General features: G+C 52.6%; 2 protein-coding genes across 2 annotated transcripts in view; one reads left to right on the top strand and one right to left on the bottom strand.

Annotated features, from left to right (window-relative positions):
- The window catches only part of LOC140427619 (ribosomal RNA processing protein 1 homolog B-like), a 944,136-nt gene that overhangs the window by 203,536 nt on the left and 713,984 nt on the right, over nt 1-26,616 (top strand). The gene's annotated exons all lie outside the window — the stretch shown is intronic.
- The window catches only part of trappc10 (trafficking protein particle complex subunit 10), a 160,838-nt gene continuing 151,891 nt past the window's right edge, over nt 17,670-26,616 (bottom strand). Inside the window, exons 22-23 of the mRNA XM_072513026.1 lie at nt 25,812-26,006; nt 17,670-19,604 (exon numbers count right to left, since the gene is read on the bottom strand). Coding sequence (XP_072369127.1) covers nt 19,366-19,604; nt 25,812-26,006 — 434 coding nt within the window. The 3' untranslated portion in view covers nt 17,670-19,365. The remainder of the gene's footprint in view (nt 19,605-25,811; nt 26,007-26,616) is intronic.

The following is a 26,616-nucleotide window of genomic DNA, read 5'->3' as shown; positions in this document are numbered from 1 at the left end:
CCCCCCCCCCCCCCCACCCCCCCCACCCCCACCCCCCCCCCCCACCCCCCCCCCCCCCCCCCCCCCCCCCCCCCCCCCCCCCCCCCCCACCCCCCCCCCCCCCCCCCCCCCCACCCCCCCCCACCCCCCCCCCCCCCCACCCCCCCCCCCACCCCCCCCACCCCCCCCCCACCCCCCCCCCACCCCACCCCCCCCCCCACCCCCACCCCCCCACCCCCACCCCCCCCCCCCCCCACCCCCCCCCCCCCCCCCCACCCCCCCCCCCCCCCCCCCCCCACCCCCCCCCCCCCCCCCCCCCCCCCCCCCCCCCCCCCCCCCACCCCCCAACCCCCCCCCCCCCCCCCCCCCCCACCCCCCCCACCCCCCCCACCCCCCCCCCCCCCCACCCCCCCCCACCCCCCCCCCCCCACCCCCACCCCACCCCCCACCCCCCCCCCAACCACCCCACCCCCCACCCAACCCCAACCCACCCCACCCCCCCCACCCCCAACCCCACCCCCACCCACCCCACCCCCCAACCCCCCCACCCCCCCAACACCCCACCCCCCCAACCCCCCCCCCAACCCCACCCCCCCCACCCCCACCCCACCCCCCCACCCCCCACCACCACCAACCCCACCCCCACCCCCACCCCCACCCCACCCCCCCAACCCCCCCCCCCCACCCCCCCCCCCCCACCCCCCCCCCCACCACCCACCCCCCAACCACCACCACCCCCCCAACCCCCACCCCCACCCCACCCAACCCCCCCCCCACCACCCCACCCCCCACCCCACCCACCCCACCCCAACCCACACCCCACCCACCCCAACCCACACCCCACCACACAACACCCCCACCCCCCAACCCCCACCCCCAACCCCCACCCCCAACCCCCAACCCACCACCCACCACACCCCCACCCCCAACAACCCCCCCCAACCCACCCCCACCCCCAACCCACCCCACCCCCACACACCCCCACACACCCCACCCCACCCACCCCCACCCCACCCCCACCACCCCACCCACCCCCACCCCCCACCCACCCCCCCCCCACCCCCCACCCCCCCACCCCCACCACACCACCCCAACCCCCACCCACACCCCACCCACCCACCCACCAACCCAACCACCCCACACCCACCCACCCCCACCCCACCCCACCAACCCCCCACCACCCACCACCCCACCCACCAACCCACCCCCCACCCCCACACCACCCCACCCAACAACCACCACCACCCCACCCACACCCCCCCCCCACCCCCCACCCCCACACCACCCCCCCAACCCCACACCCCACCACCCACCCCCACCCCCAACACCCAACCCCCCCACCCACCACCCCCACCCCCCACCCCCCACCCCCACCACCCCCCCACCCCCACCCACCCCCACCCACCCCACCCCCACCACCCCCCACCCCCACCCACCCCACCCCACCCCCCCACCCCACCCCACCCCCCACCCCCCACCCCCACCCCACCCCCCACCACCCCCCACCCCACCCCCCCCCACCCCCACCCCCACCCCCACCCACCCCCCCCACCCCAACCCCCCCAACCCCCACCACCCCCACCACACCACCCCCACCCCCCACCCCACCCCCCCCCCCCCACCCACCCACCCAACCCCACCCCCCACCCCACACACCCACCCCACACCCCAACCACCACCCCACCACCCCCCACCCACCCCCCCCCCAACCCCACCCCCACACCCCCCACCCCCCACCCACCCCCACCCCCACCCCCCAACCCCACCACACCCCCACAACCACCCCCCACCCCACCTCCACCACCCCACCCCCCCCACCCACCCACCACCCCACCCACCCCCACCCACCCCCCACCCACCCCACCCACCCACCCACACCCACCCCCAACCCACCCACCCACCCCACACCCCCCCACCCACCCACCCCACCCACCCCACCCCCCCACCCCCACACCCACCCCCACCCCACCCCCACAACCCCACCCCCCCACCCACCCCACCCCAACCCACCCCACACCCACCCCACCCCACCCACCACCCCCCCCACCCCACCAACCCCACCCCCCCACCCCACCCCCACAACCCCCCCCACCCCAACCCCACCACCCCCCCCACCCCCACACCACCCACCCCACCACCCACCCCACCCACCCCACCCCCACCCCCCACCCCACCCCCCCCCACCCCCCACACCCACCCCCCCACCCCCCACCCCCCACACCCCACCCACCCCACCCACCACCCACCCCCCCACCCCACCCCCCCCCACCCCCCACCCCCCCACCACCCCCCACCCCCCCACCCCACCCACCCACCCCACCCCCACCACCCACCCCCCCCACCCCCACCCCACCCACCCCCCACCCCACCCACCACCCCCCCACCCCCCCCCAACCCCCACCCCCCCCACCCCCACCCCACCCCCACCCCCCCCACCCCACCCCCCCACCCCCCCCACCCCACCCACCCACCCCCCCCACCCCACCCCCCCACCCCACCCCCACCCCACCCACCCCCACCCCCACCCCACCACCCCACCCCCACCCACCCCACCACCCCCCCACCCCCCCCCCACCCCACCCCCCCCACCCCACCCCACCCCCCCCACCCACCCCCACCCCCCCACCCCACCCCACCCCCCACCCCCACCCCACCCACCCCCACCCCCCACCCACCCCACCCCCCACCCCCCCACCCACCCCCCACCCCACCCCCCCCACCCCCCACCCCCCCACCCCCCCCCCCCACCCCCCCCACCCCACCCCCCCCACCCCCCACCCCCACCCCCCACCCACCCCCCACCCCACCCCACCCCCCCCACCCCCACCCCACCCACCCCCACCCCCCCACCCCCACCCCCCCACCCCACCCCCCCCACCCCACCCCCCACCCCCACCCTCCCCACCCCACCCCCACCCACCCCCCACCCCACCCCCCCCACCCCATCCCCACCCCCCCCACCCCACCCCACCCCCCCACCCCACCCACCCCCCACCCCCACCCCACCCATCCCCTCCCCACCCCCTCCCCCCACCCCCACCCCTCCCCACCCCTCCCTCCCCCTCCCCATCCCCTCCCACCCCTCCCTCCCCTCCCCCATCCCCTCCCTCCCCTCCCCCATCCCCTCCCTCCCCTCCCCCATCCCCTCCCTCCCCTCCCCCATCCCCTCCCTCCCCTCCCCCATCCCCTCCCCCCATTCCCCCTCTCCCATCCCCTCCCCCCACATCCCCTCCCCCCATTCCCCCTCTCCCATCCCTTCCTCCCATCCCCCCCTCCCTCCCATCCCCCCTCCCTCCCATCCCCCATTCCCCCTCTCCCCTCCCCTCCCCCTCTCCCCTCCCCTCCCCCCATTCCCCCTCTCCCATCCCCTCCTTCCATTCCCCCTCCCTCCCATCCCCTCCTCCCATTCCCCCTCCCTCCCATTCCCCCTCCCTCCCATCCCCCTCCCTCCCATCCCCTCCTCCCATTCCCCCTCCCTCCCATCCCCTCCTCCCATTCCCCCTCCCTCCCATCCCCCTCCCTCCCATCCCCCCTCTCCCATCCCCTCCTCCCATTCCCCCTCTCTCCCATCCCCCCTCCCATTCCCCCTCTCCCATCCCCTCCTCCCATTCCCCCCCCCATTCCCCATTCCCCCCCCTCCCATCCCCCGTTCCCCCTCTCCCATCCCCTCCTCCCATTCCCCCTCCCTCCCATTCCCCCATCCCTCCCATCCCCCATCCCTCCCATCCCATCCCCCATCCCTCCCATCCCCCCTCTCCCATCCCCTCCTCCCATTCCCCCTCCCCTCCCCCATTCCCCATTCTTGTTCTTCCTCCCATCCACACCCCCTCCCCTACCCCACCACCTCGCACCATTCCCTCTCTCATTCACCCTCATCGTTCCCTCCATCAACTACCCCCCTCCCACAACCCTACATACCCTCCTCCCCATTCTCAATCCCCTCCACCCATCATCCCCTCTCCTTCCTTCCTCACACTTCCCCTATCTCCTCCATTTTTAGAGAGCTCCTTACCTCCACCACCATTGGAACCATCATCTCTCCTGAAGGCCACACTCTGATTTTAATGTTCTGCCCCATTGTCTTTGACCCTCCACCTCTGTGAAATGTTTCTATTTCTCTTTACCATATCAATTATTTCCTCTAAGTCACTCACCGCTCATCCTGACTTGCAACCGTTCATTTGCTGTCGCTGGGTCAAAATTGTCCCCAATGCCCTGACCGGTATTTATCCTTCAGAATTCTCCGCTTCCCGCCACCGGCAGTGAGAATTGCGATTGGATGGAGAATAGCGTGCAATGGAAAAATAGCGATTTGTGCCTGCAACTTAATCCGTCGCCAGGTCCGGTCCCCACTCCCAGCGTTATCGAAGTTTCTGCCCCGCACCAGCGGGTCTATGCAAAACCGACATTTGCCTGGGTTTAAATATCATTAGCCAGTTGGACACTTCATGCTTCAGCCCTCCGTGATTCTCCGCCCCTCCGCGATTCTCCATGCCAGGGTCCCAGGTTCGATTCCCCGCTGGGTCACTGTCTGTGCAGAGTCTGCACGTTCTCCCCGTATCTGCGTGGGTTTCCTCCGGGTGCTCCAGTTTCTTCCCACAGTCCAAAGATGTGCAGGTTAGGTGCATTGGCCATGATAAATTGCACTTAGTGACCAAAAAAGGTTAGATGGGGTTATTGGGTTACGGGGATAGGGTGGAAGTGAGGGCTTAAATGGGTCGGTGCAGACTCAATGGGCCGAATGGCCTCCTTCTGCACTGTATGTTCTATGTTCTCAAAAAACTGCCTATCTTTATCTTGACAACATTTAATGAAGGAGCCTCAACTGCTTCACTGGATAGGGAATTCCATAGATTCACAACCCTTTGGGTGAAGAAGTTCCTACTAAGCTCAGTCCTAAATCTACTTCCCCTTATTTTGAGGCTACGCCCCCTCGTTCTGCTTTCACCCACCAGTGGAAGCAACCTGCCCGCATCTATCCTATCTATTCCCTTCATGTCTTTCGATAAGATCCCCCCACATCCTTCTAAATTCCAACGAGTACAGTCCCAGTCTACTCAACGTCTCCTCGTAATTCAACCCCCTCAGCTCTGGGATTAACCTAGTGAATCTCCTCTGCACACCCTCCAGTGCCAGTACGTCCTTTCTCAGGTAAGGAGACCAAAACTGAACACAATACTCCAGGTGTGGCCTCACTAACACCTTATACAATTGCAGAATAACCTCCCTAGTCTTAAACTCCATCCCTCTAGCAATGAAGGACAAAATTCTATTTGCCTTCTTAATCACCTGTTGCACCTGTAAACCAACTTTTTGTGACTCATGCACTAGCACACCCAAGTCTTGCTGCACAGCTGCATGTTTTAATATTTTATCATTTAAATAATAATCCCTTTTGCTGTTATTCCTATCAAAATGGATAATCTCACATTTGTCAACATTGTATTCCATCTGCCAAACCCTAGCCCATTCACTTAGCCTATCCAAATCCCTCTGCAGACTTCCAGTGTCCTCTGCACTTTTTGCTTTACCACTCATCTTAGTGTCGTCTGCAAACTTGGACACATTGCACTTGGTCCCCAACTCCAAATCAAATTGTGAACAATTGTGGGCCCAACACTGATCCCTGAGGGACACCACTAGCTACTGATTGCCAACCAGAGAAACACCCATTAATCCCCACTCTTTGCTTTCTATTAATTAACCAATCCTCTATCCGTGCTACTACTTTATCCTTAATGCCATGCATATTTATCGTATGCAACAACCTTTTGTGTGGCACCTTGTCAAAGGCTTTCTGGAAATCCAGATATACCACATCCATTGGCTCCCCGTTATCTACTGCACTGTTAATGTCCTCAAAAAATTCCACTAAATTAGTTAGGCACGACCTGCCCTTTATGAACCCATGCTGCGTCTGCCCAATGGGACAATTTCCATCCAGATGCCTTGCTATTTCTTCCTTGATGATAGATTCCAGCATCTTCCCGACTACCGAAGTTAAGCTAACTGGCCTATAATTACCCGTTTTCTGCCTACCTCCTTTTTTAAACAGTGGTGTCACGTTTGCTAATTTCCAATCCGCCGGGACCACCCCAGAGTCTAGTGAATTTTGGTAAATTATCACTGGTGCATTTGCAATTTCCCTAGCCATCTCTTTTAGCACTCTGGGATGCATTCCATCAGGTCCAGGAGACTTGTCTACCTTTAGCCCCATTAGCTTGCCCATCACTACCTCCTTGGTGAGAACAATCCTCTCAAGGTCCTCACCTGTCATAGCCTCATTTCCATCAGTCACTGGCATGTTATTTGTGTCTTCCACTGTGAAGACCAACCCAAAAAACTTGTTCAGTTCCTCAGCCATTTCCTCAAATCCCATTATTAAATCTCCCTTCTCATCCTCTAAAGTACCAATATTTACCTTAGCCACTCTTCTTTCTTTTATATATTTGAAGAAACTTTTACTATCTGTTTTTATATTCTGAGCAAGTTTACTCTCATAATCTATCTTACTTTTCTTTATAGCTTTTTAGTAGCTTTCTGTTCATAGAACATACAATGCAGAAGGAAGCCATTCGGCCCATCGAGTCTGCACCGACCCACTTAAGCCCTCACTTCCACCCTATCCCTGTAACCCAATAACCCCTCCTAACCTTTTTGGTCACCAAGGGCAATTTATCATGGCCAATCCACCTAACCTGCACGTCTTTGGACTGTGATAGGAAACCGGAGCACCCGGAGGAAACCCACGCAGATACGGGGAGAACGTGCAGACTCCGCAGAGACAGTGACCCAGTGGGGAATCGAACCTGGACCCTGGCGCTGTGAAGCCACAGTGCTATCATTTGGGCTACCATGTTGCCCCCTAAAGATTTCCCAATCCTCTAGTCTCCCACTAATCTTTTGCCACTTTGTATGCTTTATCCTTCAATTTGATACTCTCCCTTATTTCCTTAGATATCCACGATCGATTTTCCCTCTTTCTACCGTCCTGCCTTTTTGTTGGTCTGAACGTTTGCTGAGCATTGTGAAAAATAGCTTGGAAGGTTCTCTACTGTTCCACCATAAAGTCTTTGCTCCCAGTCTACCTTAGCTAGTTCTTCTCTCATCCCATTGTAATCTCCTTTGTTTAAGCACAAAACACTAGTGTTTGATTTTACCTTCTCACCCTCCATCTGTATTTTAAATTCCACCATATTGTGATCGCTCCTTCCAAGAGGATCACTAACTATAAGATCATGAATCAATCCTGTCTCATTACACAGGACCAGATCTCGGACTGCTTGTTCCTCGTAGGTTCCATTACAGACTGTTCCATGAAACTATCATGGATACATTCTATAAACTCCTCCTCAAGGCTGCCTTGACCGACCTGGTTAAACCAATCGACATGTAGGTTAAGTCCCTCATGATAACTGCTGTACCATTTCTACATGCATCAGTTATTTCTTTGTTTAATGCCCGCCCCACCGTAATGTTACTATTTGGTGGCCTATAGACTACTCCTATCAGTGACTTTTCGCCTTACTATTCCTGATTTCCACCCAAATGGATTCAACCTTATCCTCCACAGCACCAATGTCATCCCTTACTATTGCCCGGATGTCATCCTTAAATAACAGAGCTACACCACCGCCCTTACCGTCCACTCTGTCCTTCCGAATAGTTTGATACCCTCGGATATTTAACTCCCAGACGTGACCATCCTTTAACCATGTTTCAGTAATGGCCACTATATCATAGTCATTCACGATAATTTGCAGCATCAACTCATTTACCTTATTCCGAATACTACGAGCATTCAGGAAAAGTACCCTTATGTTGGCTTTTATATCTGTTTTGAATCTTAACACCTCTATCAGTAACCTCTCCTAAGTTATTTTTCCTTTGAACTTTTCTCCTAATTGTCCTTGGCGTTGAATCCATATCTTCATGTAACAACCTGCCGCGTCGCTTACCATTTATGTTTTTACTTCCCGTTTTATTCCTTTTAGTATTTCTGGGCCTATTCACTGAGCTCCCCTCAGTCACTGTACCTTGTAGTCGCCTTTTTTGATTTTTGATGATGGCTTCTCTGCCTTACACTTTCCCCCTTACTGCCTTTTGTTTCTGTCCCCTACTCCACTTTGACTTCCTACATTGCTTCCCATCCCCCTGCCACATTCGTTTAAACCCTCCCCAACAGCTTCTGATTTCCGAAGTCTTTTCCCATTTAGAAAATAGTCTATGCCTTTATTCTTCCTCCCAAAGTGCATAACCTCACACTTTTCCACATTGTATTCCATCTGCCACTTCACTGCCCACTCTCCTAGCCTGACCAAGTCCTTCTGCAGCCCCCTTGCTTCCTCAATACTACCTGTCCCTCTACATATCTTTGTCTTATCTGCAAACTTAGCAACAGTGCCTTCAGTTCCTTCTTCCAGATCATTAATGTATATTGTGAAACGTTGTGGGCCCAGCACAGACCCCTGAGACACACCACTAGTCACCAGCTGCCATCCTGAAAAATACCCCTTTATCCCCACTCTCTGTCTTCTGCCAGTCAGCCAATACGCTATCCATGCCAGGATCTTACCCTGAACACCATGGACTGTTATCTCGTTCAGCAGCCTCCTGGACGGCATATTATCAAAAGCCTTCTGGAAATCTAAATAAATCACGTCCACTGATTCTCCTTTGTCGAACCTCCTTGTTCCCACCTCAAATAATTCTAACAGATTTGTCAGACACGACCTCCCCTGGACGAATCCGTGCTGACTCAGTCCTGTTTTACCATGCACTTCCAAGTACTCTGCAATCACATCTTTAATAATGGACTCTAAAATCTTACCAATGACCGAAGTCGAGCTAACCGGCCTATAATTTCCCGTCTTCTGCCTCCCTCCCTTCTTAACAGGGGTGTTACATGAGCCACTTTCCAGTCCTCTGGGACCCTTCCTGCCTCCAGTGATTCCTGAAAGATCATCACCAATGCCTCCACAATCTCCTCAGCTATCTCTTTTAGAACCCTGGGGTGTATTCCATCCGGTCCAGGTGATTTATCCACCTTCAGACCTTTCAGTTTCCCCAGAAACTTCCACTTAGTAATGGTCACTGCACTCACCTCTGCCCCCTGGTTCTCCTGGAGCTCTGGCATCCCACTGGTGTCTTCCACCGTGACGACTGATGCAAAGTAACTATTCAGTTCCTCTGCCATTTCTTTGTTTCCTATTATTACTTGTCCAGCCTCATTTTCCAGTGGTCCAATGTCTATTTTTGCCTCTTACCTTTTATATATTGAAGAAACTCTTCCTATCTTCTTTTATATTACTAGCTAACTTACACTCATATTTCATCTTCTCTCCCTTATTGCTTTTTTCGTTTTCCTCTGCTCACTTTTAAAGGCCTCCGAATCCACTGGCTTCCCACTAACCCTCGCCACTTTGTATGCTATTTCTTTTGCTTTTATTCTGTCTTTGACTTCCCTCATCAGCCATGGATGCCTTCTCCTCCCCTTAGCATGTTTCCTCCTCCTTGGGATGAATTTCTGTTGTGCCTCCCGAATAACCCCCCAAAACCCCTGCGATTACTGTTCCACTGTCTTCCCTGCTAGTCTCCTTCTCCCATCAACTCTGGCCAGCTCCTCCCTCATGTCTTTGTAGTTACCCTTATTTAATTGTAATACTGTTACATCTGATTGCAGCTTCTCCCTCTCAAACTGCAGGGTAAATTCTATCATATTGTGGTCACTGCTCCCTAAGGGTTCTTTCACCTTAAGATCTCTAATCAAGTCTGCCTCATTACACATCACCAAATCCAGAATTGCTTGTTCCCCAGTAGGCTCTGTCACAAGCTGCTCCAAAAAACATCTCTTAGACATTTCATAAATTCCATTTTCTTGGGATCCACTACCAACCTGATTTTCCCAGTCCACCTGCATATTGAAGTCCCCCATGATTGTTGTAATACTTAATATTAATATTATTCTGATTTAATATTACTGATGTCATGGGAGTGTCCCTTTAAGAAAGGTTTTTGTCTTATCACATGGCTTCAGTGATGTCATTGTGTGGGTGGAGCTGGGCTGTGGCTCTGTGAGCTGTTTTGGTTTAGCTTTCACATTTGGCTGTTGTGGACTCAGACAGAAAAGTGTTTTGGCCTGTCTCTCTAGCTTCATTTTAAATATCTGTTCCAAGAATAAAAAGCATTGATTATAGCTACCTGCTGTTTTAGTAACTTAAAAGATATAGTTTGCTTTCCGGAAGGGTTTAAACCGATTGGTGAGACGGGGTCAGAATCCCAGGGAAAGCCAGTCTTATTCAAGTGAGAATGCAGAGTGCTGGGCCACGCCCTTGAAAAGGGGTTTTTGGTTTATGGGATTTTGTTTTTGAATTGGAACAGTTAAGGGCGATGAAGGTTTCTTAGTTGAGCTTGCAGATGATACAAAGATCTGTAGAGGGACAGGTAGTATTGAGGTAGCAAGGGGGCTGCACAAGGATTTGGACAGGCTAGGAGAGTGAGCAGTGAAGTGGCAAATGAAATACAATGTGGAAAAGTGTGAGGTTATGCACTTTGGAAGGAGACACTATTTTCTAAATGTGGAAATGCTTCGGAAATCAGAAGCACAAAGGGACTTGGGAGTCCTTGTTCACGATTCTCTGAAGGTTAATGTGCAGGTTCAGTCAGGCGTTAAGAAGGCAAATGCAATGTTAGCATTCATGTAGAGAGGGCTAGAATACAAGGCCAGGGATGTACTTCTGAGGCTGTATAAAGCTCTGGTCAGACCCCATTTGGAGTATTGTGCGCAGTTTTGGGCCCCGTATCTAAGGAAGGATGTGCTGGCCTTGGAAAGGGTCCAGAGGAGGTTCACAAGAATGATCCCTGGAATGAAGAACTTGTCATATGAGGAACGGTTGAGGACTCTGGGTCTGTACTCATTGGAGTTTAGAAGGATGAGGGGGGATCTTATTAAAACTTACAGGATACTGCGAGGCCTGGATAGAGTGGATGTGGAGAGGATGTTTCCACTTGTAGGAAACACTAGAACCAGAGGACACCATCTCAGACTAAAGGGACGATCCTTTAAAACAGAGATGAGGAGGAATTTCTTCAGCCAGAGGGTGGTGAATCTGTGGAACTGTTTGCCGCAGAAGGCTGTGGAGGCCAATTCACTGAGTGTCTTTAAGACAGAGATAGATAGCTTCTTGATTAATAATGGGGATCAGGGGTTATGGGGAGAAGGCAGGAGAATGGGGATGAGAAAATATCAGCCATGATTGAATGGTGCAGCAGACTCGATGGGCCGAGTGGCCTAATTCTGCTCCTATGTCTTAGGAGTTCCTGGTTTGAGGGGGTGGCGGCGGCCATCTTGGGTGAGCCTGGAGACTGAGCGAGGTGGGGGATGTCGGACATCTTTGCAGATGATCCAGACTAGATAGGTCGAGCCCCAAATGCCTTAAGACATCAGGGGTGGTAAAGGAGCTACTAATGTTTATGGAGTGGATGGGGGAGGGGGACCCGTGAAGATTCAGATATCCAAGGGAGGAGTTTTCCTTCTTTTCAAATGTGTATCAGATCTACTCTTGTAGTGACTTGTTTGTAGTGGGTAAGTCGTTACCCCCGGGTGGTGGGAACAGGTATTCGGCGATTATCATACCTGAACCCGCTCCGCATTATGTGGAATTGTGTTTGGAGGAAGGCCGTGCTCAGCAACGTCCCCTGGAGGCTGATTACGGCGTTGCTCACAGACAAGAGGGTATGCAAGAGTATAGCGTCTGCTGTTGGGATCTACGTGGAGTTTATTAAGAACAAGGAGGTCTCACCTTCCACATTCTGGGAAGCATCAAAGGCAGTTATGAGAATCATAGAATTTACAGGGCAGAATGAGGCCATTCGACCCATCAAGTCTACACCAGCCCTTGGAAAGCACACCCTACTTAAGCCCACACCTCTACCCTATCCCCGCAACCTGATCAGAGAATTGGATAGGGTGGAGAGTGAGAGCCTTTTTCCTCGGATGGTGATGTCTAGCATGAGGGGACATAGCTTTAAATTGAGGGGAGATAGATATAAGGCAGATGTCAGAGGTAGGTTCTTTACTCAGAGAGTAGTAAGGGTGTGGAATGCCCTGCCTGCAACAGGAGTGGACTCGCCAACACCAAGGGTATTCAAATGGTCATTGGATAGACATATGGACGATAAGGGAACAGTGTAGATGGGCTTTAGAGTGGTTTCACAGGTCGGCGCAACATCGAGGGCCGAAGGGCCTGTACTGCGCTGTAATGTTCTATGTTCTATCCTAGTAATCCCACCTAACCTTTTTTGGACATTAAGGGCAATTGATCATGGCCATCTTTGGACAGTGGGAGGAAACCGGTTCCAGAGTTCATTTTGATTGAATCTCAGAGATAAGTCAGGCAGGGCGGAGATGCAGAGATTGGTGGAGTCTATTCTTGCGATGGACCGTCAATACTCTCCTATCCCAACGGCAGAGCTGTTGGCGGAGAGGAAGAAGGTCCAGATGGAGTTTGAGTTGGTGTCGACGGGGAAGGCGCTGAGTCAGCTTCGTCGTTCGAGGGGGACGTTTTACGAGTGTGGGGAGAAGGCCAGCCGTTTATTGGCTCACCAGCTGAAGTGGCTCTCGGGAGGGAGGTCAGGTTAAAGACTCGGGGGAGGGTTGGTCTCTGATCCAGAGGAGGTTAACAGGGGGTTTGAGACCTTTTGCCGGGGGTTGTATCGGTCTGAGCCTCTGGAGGAAGACTCGGCTATGGCACAGTTCTTGGATGGGTTAGTCTTTCCGATGGCGGAGAGGGAAAGAGGGCAGGAGCTGGAGGGGCCGCTCGGGCTGGGGAAAATGATGAGATGTATCTGTTTGATGCAGTCTGGTCGGATTTCCAGTGGAATTTTACGAAGAATTTGCGATGGACCTGGGGACATGTTTAACGGTTCGTTGTCGTGGGGATGTTGCCAGCCACATTTCCGTAATCCTGAAGAAGGATAAAGATCCAGTGGAATGTGGGTTTTATTGGCCCATCTCTGTCGAATGCCGATGCAAAGTTGTTGGTGGAGGTGCTGGCAATCCGTTGGGTCGGGTGTCTGCCCGGGGTTTAAGGGCTGGAAATTGTCGGCCAACATTAGGAGACTTCTGAATGTGGTGCTGCCGCCCACTTCAGGGGCCGAGTCGGAGGGAAGCATCTCCATGGATGTGGAGAAAGGGTTTGACCGGGTGAGGTGGGGGCACCTTCCTGAGGTACTGGGGCAATTTGGCTTTGGGCATAGGTTTATTTTGTGGTTGAAGCTTTTGTAGGTCGGGGAAGAGTGGGTTCTTTCTGGGGGTGGAGGATAAATGGGAGTGTTGCTCAAGACAGCCGGCGAACCACTCGCATACGTTTTTGTCCCACCCAAAGTTGGTCAGGTTCTGGGCGTCCTTCTTCGAGACTATGTCGGAGATATTGGGGGTTACGGTGGAGCCTGGCAAATGTTTCCTTGCAGGCCTTGATGACAGTCCTTGATGTGAGGTCTGACAGCTTCACAACTTCCAGGTAATTGAGAATTAATCTATGTTGAGCACATAGTCACGCCCATTGGCGTGAAAAAGGTCGATTCCCACCTTGGACCACGGAGGGGTCACGGTCTCGTGTTGCTGGAGTGTTTCTTTGGGCTGAGCAGGCTGGAAACGCTGGCAAGTCGCACAATTGAGGACCATGTTGGATATGTCCTGGTTGATTCCAGGCCAATATACAGCCTGCCGGGCCCTGCGCCGACACTTTTCGACACCTAGGTGTCCCTCGTCGATTTGTTTGAGCACTAAGCTCTGCAGACTGTGAGGAATAACGATACGATCGAGCTTGAGGAGGATCCCCTCGACAACTGTCAGGTCGTCCTTTACATTAAAGAACTGAGGGCATTGCCCTTTTTGCCAGCCATTTGCAAGGTGGTGCATTACACGCTGCAGAAGAGGGTCCTCAGCAGTCTCTTCACGAATGCTGATCACTCTTTCATCTGAGGCCGGGAGGTTGACGCACAGTTGCACCTGTGCCTCAATCTGGCGGATGAAGTCGACCTGTTCACAGGGCGAGGTGATGGAGCGGGACAGGGCATCCGCAATTATCAGCTCCTTGCCTGGTGTGTATACTAACTCAAAATTGTACCTTCGGAGTCGAAGGAGAATGCGCTGAAGCCTGGGCGTCATGTCATTCAAGTCCTTATGAATGATATGGACCAAGGGTCTGTGGTCAGCCTCCACTGTGAATGTAGGTAGACCGTAGATGTAGCCATGGAACTTTGCAATGCCGGTTAGGAGGCCCAGGCACTCTTTTTCTATCTGGGCATACCTCTGTTCAGTAGGAGTCATGGCCCTTGACGCATAAGCAACTGGAGCCCAGGACGAGGAGTCATCCCTCTGGAGGAGCACCGCACCAATGCCGTCCTGGCTTGCGTCCGTGGAGATTTTTGTTTCCCTGTCCGGGTCAAAAAACGCTAGTACCGGAACAGTGGTGAGCTTTGTCTTTAGCTCGAGCCTCTCTGCTTGATGTGTGGGTAGCCACTGGAATGCAGTGGACTTCTTCACCAGATGCCTGAGAGCCGTGGTGTGATGCCTGGTTGGGAATGAACTTTCCCAAGAAGTTTACCATACCGAGGAAGCGTAGTACCGCCTTTTTGTCTTCGGCGGTCTTCATGGCGTTAATGGCCTTGACCTTGTCCGAATCTGGTCGCACACCCTGCTGGGATATCTGATCGCCCAAGAACTTGATGGTTGACATGCCAAAGGAGCACATGGCCTTGTTTAGCTTGAGGCCGTTTGCATGGACACGTTGAAAGACTTGTTTGAGACGAGATGTGTGTTCCTCGGGGGTCGTGGGCCATTTGATTACATCATCTACGTAGACACGCGCACCCTCAATGTCCTCCATCATCTGCTCCATGATCCTGTGGAAGATTTCAGAGGCAGAGACAACGTCGAACGGCATACGGTTATAACAGTACCTGCCAAATGGTGTGTTGAACGTGCAGAGCTTCCTGCTGGACTTGTCCAATTGTATCTGCCAGAAACCACGCGATGCATCTAGCTTCGTGAAGAATTTGGCGTGTGCCATCTCACTGGTCAGTTCCTCCCGCTTCGGGATCGGGTAGTGTTCCCGCATTATGTTCTGATTAAGATCTTTGGGATCTATGCATATCCGCAACTCTCCTGAGGGCTTCTTCACACAGACCATCGAGCTGACCCAGTCAGTCGGTTCCGTCACTTTGGAGATGATGCCCTGGTCTTGGAGCTCCTGCAGCTGTGCCTTTAAACGTTCCTTCAGAGGAGCCGGCACCCAGCGTGGTGCATGGATCACAGGCGTGGCATCAGGCCTGAGTAGGATCTTGTAGCAGTATGGCAGAGTGCCCATCCCATCAAACACATCCGGATATTGAGCAAGATTGTCATCAATGTCAGCCTGAAGATCCACATTGGAAGAAGACATGGCATGGACTCGCTGCACGAGGTTAAGTAGCTGGCATGCATGGGCACCAAGCAGGGATGCTTTACCAGGCTTGACGATTTTGAATTGCAGTGTGGCATTGATGGTCTTGTTGGAGACGAATAGATGACAAGATCCTAATGCAGTTATGGCATTGCCATTATAATCGAGGAGCTGGCAGGCTGGCGGAAGAATTTTGGGTTGCTTTTTAATGCGGTCAAAATCAGCTTGAGAGATGAGATTGGCAGAAGCTTGAACCGGATGCTGCATTGGTTAACGTGTATGACAGCTCGCCATTCGTCCACGGAATCCACATTGAGGATAGATAGGCGTCTTGCTGAATTTGAGGAGGCATATTCACATGTAGTGATGATGCCCACACGATAGGGGGACTCCAGGCAGTCGTCCTCTGGATCCGTAGAGCTACCAGGATCAGAATCCAGTAAACCTTGCTGTACACATCGAACGCGCTTGCGTTGGAATTGGGATCGCTGGCCCTTGACTGGTGGTGCAGACCTGCACAAGGCCGCATAATGTCCAGGATTCCCGCAATTTAAACATCGCCTGCCTTTTGCAGGGCATTGCCGCTTAAAGTGGGCGGTGCCGCAGTTCGGGCACCTCATGACGTTGACACGCTCCATGCAACGTTGCAGATGTGCAGTGCGGTCAGCCGACGTTCGCACCTGCGCAGTTTGCTTTTCGGCCGCTTCGTTCTCCCGTACGCGTTGCGCATGTGTGGGGCCCGGGAAAACCTCGCGAAATGGCTTCTTTCATCGATACTGAGGCGCTGCATCCGGGCGATGGCCTGGACACTCTCTGCCTCGTGGGAGGCAAGTTTTTCGTATTCTGCCGATTTGAAACGGGAGTACCGATTTCTCGCATGTTCATGCACTGTACATGTCTCGATTGTGACTGGCAGGGTCATGTGCTTAATTCTGAGGAGTTGCTCCCGCAAGGAATCGGAGTGGACCCCAAACACGATCTGATCCCTGATGATGGAATCAGCGGTGTCACCATAATTGCAGGACTGCGCTAATATACGGAGATGAGTTAGAAAGGATTGGAAAGGTTCATCCTTACACTGAAGGCGTTGCTGGAAGATATAGCGCTCAGAGCTCTCGTTTGTTTCGACTTCAGTGATTGTCGAACTTCTCCAAAACGGTCTTGAATTTGGTCTTGTCCTGGCCGTTGGTAAAATTAAGCGAGTTGAAAATCTGGATGGCTTGGTCCCACGCAGTTATAGGAGCAGCGCAATTTTTCTGGCATCGGACGCATCCTTGAGGTCTGCGGCCTCAATGTAGAGGAGGAACCTTTGTTTGAAGACCCGCCAGTTGGCGCCGAGATTGCTGAAGATCCGTAGCTGTGGAGGGGCCTGGATCTTCTCCAGGCCGCACTTGCTGGTCGTCACGGAATCACTCGAGGTAAACCACTTGAAATGAAATGAAATGAAAATCGCTTATTGTCACAAGTAGGCTTCAAATGAAGTTACTGTGAAAAGCCCCTAGTCGCCACATTCCGGCGCCTGTTCAGGGAGGCTGGTACGGGAATTGAACAGTGCTGCTGGCCTGCTTTAAAAGCCAGCGATTTGGCCCAGTGTGCTAAACCAACCCCTACTTAGAGACAATAGACTACTGGTACCATGTCGTGTTAATCACCCTGGGGTAACACGGACTGCAACTGGATGCAGTTGTACGTGAAAGTAGACTCCAAACTTTGATGTTGGTTCAATACGCTTTATTGAACCTGTTAAGCAGTGCACACAGTTCGCTGTGGGTTTGACACTCTACTAATCTAAGCGTGCTTACTGTAACACTAGCTCTGAGCCACGTGTAGAAGATGCTGATATATACACCCTGACTGTCACTACAGTTGTCACCAGTGGAAAGAGGCAGAGTGTTGATGCCTCGTGTGTTTTATAGTGGTGACCACCTTGTGTTCTGCCTGGTGATTGGTTGTGTTCTGTCCTGTGTGTTGATTGGCTGTACTGTGTGTCTGTCACTGCCTGTCGACACACTCCCCACCCCTCCTCCCTCCCCACCCCTCCTCCCTCCCCCTTCCCACCCCTCCTCCCTCCCCCTCGCCCCTCCCCGCCCCACCCCTTGCCCAGCCCCTCTCCCCTCCCCACCTTGCCCCGCCCCACCCCTCGCCCCGCCCCACCCCTCGCCCCATCACCAGAGAAATCTCTCTGCCTTTTTGAAGAGTTTGTGAACAGAAGGTTCCTGAAGTCAGACACTGATTGCAATGAAAAATGTTGAGATGCTGATTTTTAATCATGTTTTTACAATGCTGACAGTTTACTGAATATCCAGTATTTATACTCGGTGACAAGCTGAGGTTATTACTGACCTCCTGTGAGTCGCGCTGTAGATCATTGCCCCCTGACCCCACTGACAGCGCCTTATCCTCTGGGCAAGTGCATCTATACTGAGCAGTGTGGGGGGGCTGGAGAAGGTGGGGGCCGTCACACATTCACAATGAACTCCCTCCCATCGCAATATTCTAGTCTCAGTTAATGTGAGCAATCGCAGAATCCCACTCACACCAACCTCTAAACTTTATATTAATCTTTCCCTCTCTCTCTCTGTATATATATATATATATATATTTATATAATTAAACTTAATGACAAATGAAGGATTATGTAAATAAATAATTATTCAATTTGACCACAATCTGGTTCTGAAATCCATTCAATCAGAAACGCTCGGTTTGGGGAAATGATCGCACTGATCGGAGCTCAGAGCAGTCAGGTCCCAGGGCGACCCGGAGACCCACACAGGGCGACCCGGAGACCCACACAGGGCGACCCGGAGACCCACACAGGGCGACCCAGAGACCCAGACAGGGCGACCCGGAGACCCACACAGGGCGACCCAGAGACCCACACAGGGCGACCCGGAGACCCACACAGGGCGACCCGGAGACCCACACAGGGCGACCCGGAGACCCACACAGGGCGACCCAGAGACCCACACAGGGCGACCCGGAGACACACACAGGGCGACCCGGAGACCCACACAGGGCGACCCAGAGACCCACACAGGGCGACCCAGAGACCCACACAGGGCGACCCGGAGACCCACACAGGGCGACCCAGAGACCCACACAGGGCGACCCGGAGACCCACACAGGGCGACCCGGAGACCCACACAGGGCGACCCAGAGACCCACACAGGGCGACCCAGAGACCCACACAGGGCGACCCGGAGACCCACACAGGGCGACCCGGAGACCCACACAGGGCGACCCGGAGACCCACACAGGGCGACCCGGAGACCCACACAGGGCGACCCGGAGACCCACACAGGGCGACCCGGAGACCCACACAGGGCGACCCGGAGACCCACACAGGGCGACCCGGAGACCCACACAGGGCGACCCAGAGACCCACACAGGGCGACCCGGAGACACACACAGGGCGACCCAGAGACCCAGAGACCCACACAGGGCGACACGGAGACCCACACAGGGCGACCCGGAGACCCACAGTTTGGTTACTTCGCTCCGACACTGGCACTGGTTTGAGGGACAGTCTCGCACAGGAGTGGGAACACACTCCTGGGACCTGAATATCAGGATATGTACAGCTGGAGTGCAGAGACAGTGCAGATTTTGTGTAGTAGTGTGAGGGAGCAAACAACTCCTGCAAATCCAGCTCTTAGAAAGTGACTTTGATATCAAATCACATCACTTCTTTCTCATTTAAAAGAAAGTCACTATTTTGTCAGTGTAACTGATACAAAGACTGAACATAAAGACAACACCACTCCCACATTAACTCACTGTACAGCAATATTTACACAGGGTGATAGCTCTGCTACGTTACACTGGAGCACTGTCATGTTATGGAAAGCTGTAACATCACCGTACATTACAGAGGATCATTCCATCACAGAGCACTGTCACATAACGATACTGAGCATAGTCAACTCATTGATGGCAGTCAGGTTACATTAATCTCCAACATGTGCTCATCCTGACTTGGAATAACTAGGATCTGCATGCTGGCACTAGTATTGAAGACCTGTCCAGTTGAGAATGGTAATAAGCGTGGCATCGGCACACCCTTGTGCTCACTGCTGCCCGAGGAATGGGTGCTTCCCCGGCTCCTCAAACTGCTGCTGTCAACCTGGTCATCGAGGTTCCTGTCCAAGGACAACGAGTCGTTCTCAATTAAACTATCTGTAGAGACAGACACAAGACAATCAGACCAGATATAACCTTGACCCGTCTCCACCAGTACTGTACCCCAGTGTTATACAGTGAGACCCGTCGCCACCAGTTCTGTACCCCAGTGTTATACAGTGAGACCCGTCCCCACCAGTTCTGTACCCCAGTGTTAGACAGTGACAGACCCGTCCCCACCAGTACTGTAGCCCAGTGTTATACAGTGACAGACCCGTCCCCACCAGTACTGTACCCCAGTGTTATACAGTGACAGACCCGTCCCCACCAGTACTGTACCCCAGTGTTATACAGTGACAGATCTGTCCCCACCAGTACTGTACTCCAGTGTTATACAGTGACAGACCCGTCCCCACCAGTACTGTAGCCCAGTGTTATACAGTGACAGATCTGTCCCCACCAGTACTGTACCCCAGTGTTATACAGTGACAGACCCGTCCCCACCAGTACTGTACCCCAGTGTTATACAGTGACAGACCCGTCCCCACCAGTACTGTACCCCAGTGTTATACAGTGACAGATCTGTCCCCACCAGTACTGTACCCCAGTGTTATACAGTGACAAACCCGTCCCCACCAGTACTGTACCCATGTTATACAGTGACAGACCCGTCCCCACCAGTACTGTACCCCAGTGTTATACAGTAACAGACCCGTCCCCACCAGTACTGTACCCCACTGTTATACATTGACAGATCTGTCCCCACCAGTACTGTACCCCAGTGTTATACAGTGACAGACCCATCCCCACCAGTACTGTACCCTAGTGTTGTACAGTGACAGACCCGTCCCCACCAGTACTGTATCCCAGTGTTATACAGTGACAGACCCGTCCCCACCAGTACTGTATCCCAGTGTTATACAGTGACAGACCCGTGCCCAACAGTACTGTATCCCAGTGTTATACAGTGACAGACCCGTCCCCACCAGTACTGTATCCCAGTGTTATACAGTGACAGACCGGTGCCCAACAGTACCATAGCCCACTGTGACGGAGAAGAGTAGGTCCAAGACTAGTATTTCAAACGTAGAGAAGGGCAATTACGTGTGAATGAAAGTAGGGCCAGCTAAATGAATTGGGAAATTAGGTTAAGCGACAGATCACTAGAGATGCAGTAGCAGAAATGTAAGGGATATTCAGAATACACAATAGATACATTCCAGTGAGAAAGGTTTAAGATAGCATCAAACTAGAAGAAAAAGTATAGAATTGCACAAAGACAGCTCAGAAGATTTGAAAGAACATAAAAAATACAAAGAATGACAAAATGATTAATGAGAAGGGACAAATTAGAGTGTGGGAGAAAAGAAATACATAAACAGATAGGAAGAGAGTTTGTGTAGATATTTAAAATGAGAAAAGAGTTAACAAAGTGAGTGTTGATCCGATAGAAAGGGAGTCTGGGGAGCCAATAATGGAGAATATGGAGATGGCCGATGAATTGAACTGAAGGAAATCTGGGAATGGAAGGGGCTGAGGAAGGTGGGAAATTTACAATCACCAGGGAAGTGGCACAGAGTAAATTGTTAAGCTGCGGGCTGAGAAATCTGCAGGTGCTGCTGGACTTCACCATAGGATTTTGAAAGAAGTGGCGAGAGAGATAGTTGATGCATTGATTTAAATTTTCCAAAATTCTTTGGATTCAGGGAAGGTTCTATTAATTTGGAAAATGGCAAATGTAAGTTCATTATTCAGAAAGGAAGGGAGACAGAAAGTAGGAAACTGTAGGCCAGTTAGTCGAAAACTGTCACAGTGAAAATGTTAGAAGCTGTTATTAAAGATGCTCTAGCAGGACACTTAGAAACAGTCAAACAAACATTCAAGGCAATCGCAGAATCACCACAGTGCAGAAGGAGGCTATTTGGCAATTTAGCCTGGCCAATCCACCTAACCTGCACATCCTTGGACTCCAGGAAACTGGAGCATCCGGAGGAAACCCACGCAGACACGGGGAGAACGTGCAGACTCCACACAGACGGTCACCCGAGATTGGAATCGAACCGGGTCCCTGGCACTGTGAGGCAGCAGTGCTAACCACTGTGCTACGTGGCAGAGTCAACATGGTTTGGGGAAAAGGAAATCACGTCAATTTATTGGACTTCTCTGAAGGAATCACATGTGATGTGGATAAAGGGGAACTTAGATTTCCAGAAGGCATTGGATAAGGTGCCACCTCAAAGGTTATTGCAGAAATAAGAAAATTGCAGGCTAGAAGGGCCAGGTGGCCTACTCCTGCTCCTCGTTCTTATGTGAATAAAGGCTCATGGTGTGGAGGATAACATATTGGCTGGATTGAAGATTGGCGAAAAACGCAAACAGAGTAGGCACAGATGGGTCTTTTCCTGGCAGGCAGGATGTGCCGAGTGCCGCAGGGATCTGTGCTGGGGCCTCAACTATTTACAATTTATATAAATGACTTGGATGGAGGGACTGAAGGTCTGGTTGTGAAATTTGCTGGTGACACAAAGATAGGTAGGAAAGTAAGTTGTGAAGAGGACATAAGGAGGCTACAGAAGGACATGGATAGGTTCAGTGAGTGGGTAAAAGTCACTGAAAGTCAATGGAGTACAATGTGGGGAAATGTGCAATTATCCCTTTTGGCAAAAAGAATAAAAAAAGATTATATTAATGGTGAGAGATTGCACAGCTCTGAGACGCTGAGGGATCTGGGGTCCTGGTGAATGAATCTCAAAAGATCCAATGCAGGTACAGAAGGTAATTAGGAAAGCTAATCAAATGCTATTGATTACCGCGAGGGAAATTGAATATAAAAGTAGGGAGGTTACGCCTCAGTTGTACAGAGCACTGGGGAGACCGCATTTGGAGCACCATGTACACTACTGGGCTCCATATTTAAGGAAGGACATGAATTTAAAGAGTAGTTATAATGGGGACTTTAATTACCCTAATGCAGACAGAGGCAGTGATAGTGTGACGGTGGGGACGGGTAAAGGGTCCCAGATTGTGTTCAGGATAATCTTCCACAGCAGTTTGTGTCGGGTCCAACAAGAACGGATGCGCTGTTGGACCTGATTCTGAGAAACGAGGTGGGCCAAGCAGATCAAATCTCAGTGGGGGAAATGAAAATCGCTTATTGTCACAAGTAGGCTTCAAATGAAGTGACTGTGAAAAGCCCCTAGTCGCCACATTCCTGCGCCTGTTCAGGGAGGCTGGTACAGGAATTGAACCGTGCTGCTGGCCTGCCTTGGTCTGCTTTAAAAGCCAGCGATTTACCCCAGTGTGCTAAACCAGCCCCTTCATTTAGGAGACAGTGATTTTGGGGGCAGCACGGTAGCATAGTGGTTAGCACAGCTATTTCATAGCTCCAGGGTCCCAGGTTTGATTCCCTGCTGGGTCACTGACTGTGCGGAGTCTGCACGTCCTCCCCGTGTGTGCGTGGGTTTCCTCCGGGTGCTCCGGTTTCCTCCCACAGTCCAAAGATGTGCGGGTTAGGTGGATTGGCCATGATAAGGGCATAGAAGGATGGGTGAGTAAATTTACAGATGACACTGAAGTCGGAGGAGTTGTGGACAGTGCGGAAGGATGTTACAAGTTACAGAGGGACATAGATAAGCTGCAGAGCTGGGTTGAGAGGTGGCAAATGGAGTTTAATGCAGAAAAGTGTGAGGTGATTCATTTTGGAAAGAATAACAGGAAGACAGAGTACTGGGCTAATGGTAAGATTCTTGGCAGTGTGGATGAGCAGAGAGATCTCGGTGTCCATGTACATAGATCCCTGAAAGTTGCCACCCAGGTTGAGAGGGTTGTTAAGAAGGTGTACTGTGTGTTAGCTTTTATTGGTGGAGGGATTGAGTTTCGGAGCCATGAGGTCATGTTGCAGCTGTACAAAACTCTGGTGCGGCCGCATTTGGAGTATTGCGTGCAATTCTGGTCGCCGCATTATAGGAAGGATGTGGAAGCATTGGAAAGGGTGCAGAGGAGATTTACCAGAATGTTGCCTGATATGGAGGGAAGATCTTATGAGGGACTTGAGGCTGTTTTCGTTAGAGAGAAGAAGGTTCAGAGGTGACTTAATTGAGGCATACAAGATGATCAGAGGATTGGATAGGGTGGACAGTGAGAGCCTTTTTCCTCGGATGGTGATGTCTAGCACGAGGGGAGATAGATATAGGACAGATGTCAGAGGTCGGTTCTTTACTCAGAGAGTAGTAAGGGCGTGGAATGCCCTGCCTGCAACAGTAGTGGACTCGCCAACACTAAGGACATTCAAATGGTCATTGGATAGACATATGGACAATAAGGGAATAGTGTAGATGGGCTTTAGAGTGGTTTCACGGGTCGGCGCAACATAGAGGGCCGAAGGGCCTGTACTGCGCTGTAATGTTCTAAATTGCCCTTAGTGTCCAAAAAGGATAAGTGGGGATTACTGGGATAGGGTGGAGGTGTGGGCTTGGGTAGGGTGCTCTTTCCAAGGGCCGGTGCAGACTCGATGGGCCGAATTGCCTCCTTCAGCACTGTAAATTCGATGATTGTTTTGTCAGGTTTAAGATGATGATAGAAAAGGAAAATAGACAATCCAGAGTACAAATAATTAACTGGGAGAAAGTCGACTTCATTGGGACAAGAACGGAGCTGAGCTGGTTACACTGGACACAGTACAGGTATATTCCCTTGAAAGAGATAGGAGGGAAAACAAATCCAAAGCTTCCGGGATGAAAAAGGAGACAGAAATTAAGATTATGAAGAAAGAGTATGCTTCGGACAGGTGTCAGGTAGAAGACACAGTTGAGAACCAAGAGGAATAAGGTTCAGAGGGAGTCAGGAAATGAAGAGGGATTATGAGAAAAAAAAATGTCAGCCAACATAAAAGGGAATCCCAAAGTCTTCTCTAGGCAAATAGACAGTAAAAGGGTGGCAAAAGGAGGAGCAGGGCTGATTAGGGGGCAGAGGGAATTCACACATGGAGGCTGGGGGCACAGCGGAGGGATTAAATTAATACTTTGAATGAGTCAAATGCTACACAGGACATGGAGACAGACAAGATAACGGTGTCCCTCGAAGGGTTCAGAATTGCTGAGGACGAAGTGTTGAATGGGCATGTCGGGACTGAAAGTTGACAAGGTACCTGGGCAGGACGAGATGCATCCAAGGATATTGAAGGAAGTGAGACCAGAAAGGTTTAAGGATAGCCCCAGAAATTACACAGCAGTCAGTTTAACATCAGTGGTGGGCAAGCTTCTGGAAACAATTATTCGGGATGGAATTAAGAAACATATGGAAAACTGTGGGTTGATTAGGAAGAGGCAACAAGGATTTCTAATGGAGAAAAAGTGTTTAACTAACTTGCTGGAGTTTTTTGAGGTGGTGTAAGGAACCTCTTTTAAATCCGTGTGCCCATTTTAATTACTGTCTTGCTGGCTGCTGCAACATTGCAGATTTTGGGTTTAAACAACAGATTTTGACCCCCCCCCCCCCCCCCCCCCCCCCCCCCACTGCATGCTACTATTTGAACTGGGGATTCCCCTCCATCCAGTACACTATGTGGCAGAGTCTCGTGATGCCATTTTGATGGACTTGGCTAGCAGCCAATCAGCTCTTTTGAAATCCAGGTCTTTGTCAGTTTCTCAATTCTGATTGATGTGGGCTGTTCCAGAAAGTTCTACAAAGAAAGGCAGGCTGGCTCGTTTTGAGACAGAGCTGATGAAGGGCCTCGAGTTCTCTCTCCCTGAAGGGGGTAGATCTGTCTCAAACCCAAAAGTTGGAGGCTCTGTTTTCTCCTCAGCTGAGCTGGTAGGCATTCTCTGTGAGACGATTTTCCTTGATAGTTTTCAGCTGGAGAGTACAAGCCCTGAACTCACTGTTCTGATGGGTCGCTGTCTGAAGGTGCAAAGTAAAAACATTTCTCTCTCTGACTCAAGGAAGGTCAGCCCAGCAGCAGCTGCAGGCAAGGCCAGTGGTTTAAATAACTCTCTTTAAACTCTCACGTGGGGAATGCCCATCTCACCTCATTGAGGCTGAGGGTTAATCTGGTGGAGACCAGTCAGGATTGAATCGACACTAGTGGAGAATCTCAAGTCCTGGAGTGAACCCTGTACAACATTGTTATTCACTCACATGTACCACCCTTCCCTCTGTGTCCATTCCTTCTCTACTAACCAGCTTTTTCAAACAACTTGTTACCTTCCACATCCTTACCCCTCTCAGAGGATCTCCTGTGAGGATCTTTCTTCCTCAATCCCTTACCTGTGTCCATTTGTCCAGATTGGCTGGGCTGGAATGGGAGATACTTGAAGAGTCGGATGTCAGGAAATGGGAGGAATCCAGCAAACAGAGGCATCACTTCCATCCGAACTTTGTGAGTGGCACGAGCAGCAAGTGGCATGGAAATCACCCCGGAACTCTTACCGCACACTGCCCAGTTACTGCTGTTATCAACAACTGAAAAGGAAAATCAAACCATTTTCGAACTCCACACAGCTGAATAGATTAACTACAGCACTCAGGAAGCAGGTGATATACAATCTTCAATCAAATAATTTTAAACAATATTTCTGCTGTGTACATTACAGCATCAGGTGTCAGGGAATATATCACTTCATTTGTAATGTCAACATCAATTCGATACAGAGTGAAGCTCCCTCTACACTGTCCCCATCAAACACACCCAGGACAGGTACAGCACGGGGATAGATACAGAGTAAAGTTCCCTCTACACTGTCCCCATCAAACACTCCCAGGACAGGTACAGCACGGGGATCGATACAGAGTAAAGCTCCCTCTACAGTGTCCCCATCAAACACTCCCAGGACAGGTACAGCACGGGGTTAGATACAGAGTAAAGCCCCATCTACACTGTCCCCATCAAACACTCCCAGGACAGGTACAGCACGGGGTGAGACACAGAGTAAAGCTCCCTCTACACTGTCCCCATCAAACACTCCCAGGACAGGTACAGCACGGGGTTAGATACAGAGTAAAGCTCCATCTACACTGTCCCCATCAAACACTCCCAGGACAGGTACAGCACGGGGTTAGATACAGAGTAAAG

This window comes from Scyliorhinus torazame, chromosome 8, assembly GCF_047496885.1.
Source record: "Scyliorhinus torazame isolate Kashiwa2021f chromosome 8, sScyTor2.1, whole genome shotgun sequence".
In the NCBI taxonomy this organism is placed as follows: Eukaryota; Metazoa; Chordata; class Chondrichthyes; order Carcharhiniformes; family Scyliorhinidae; genus Scyliorhinus; species Scyliorhinus torazame.
Note: the sequence above shows the minus strand (reverse complement) of the source record. Positions and strands in the feature narration are given on the sequence as shown.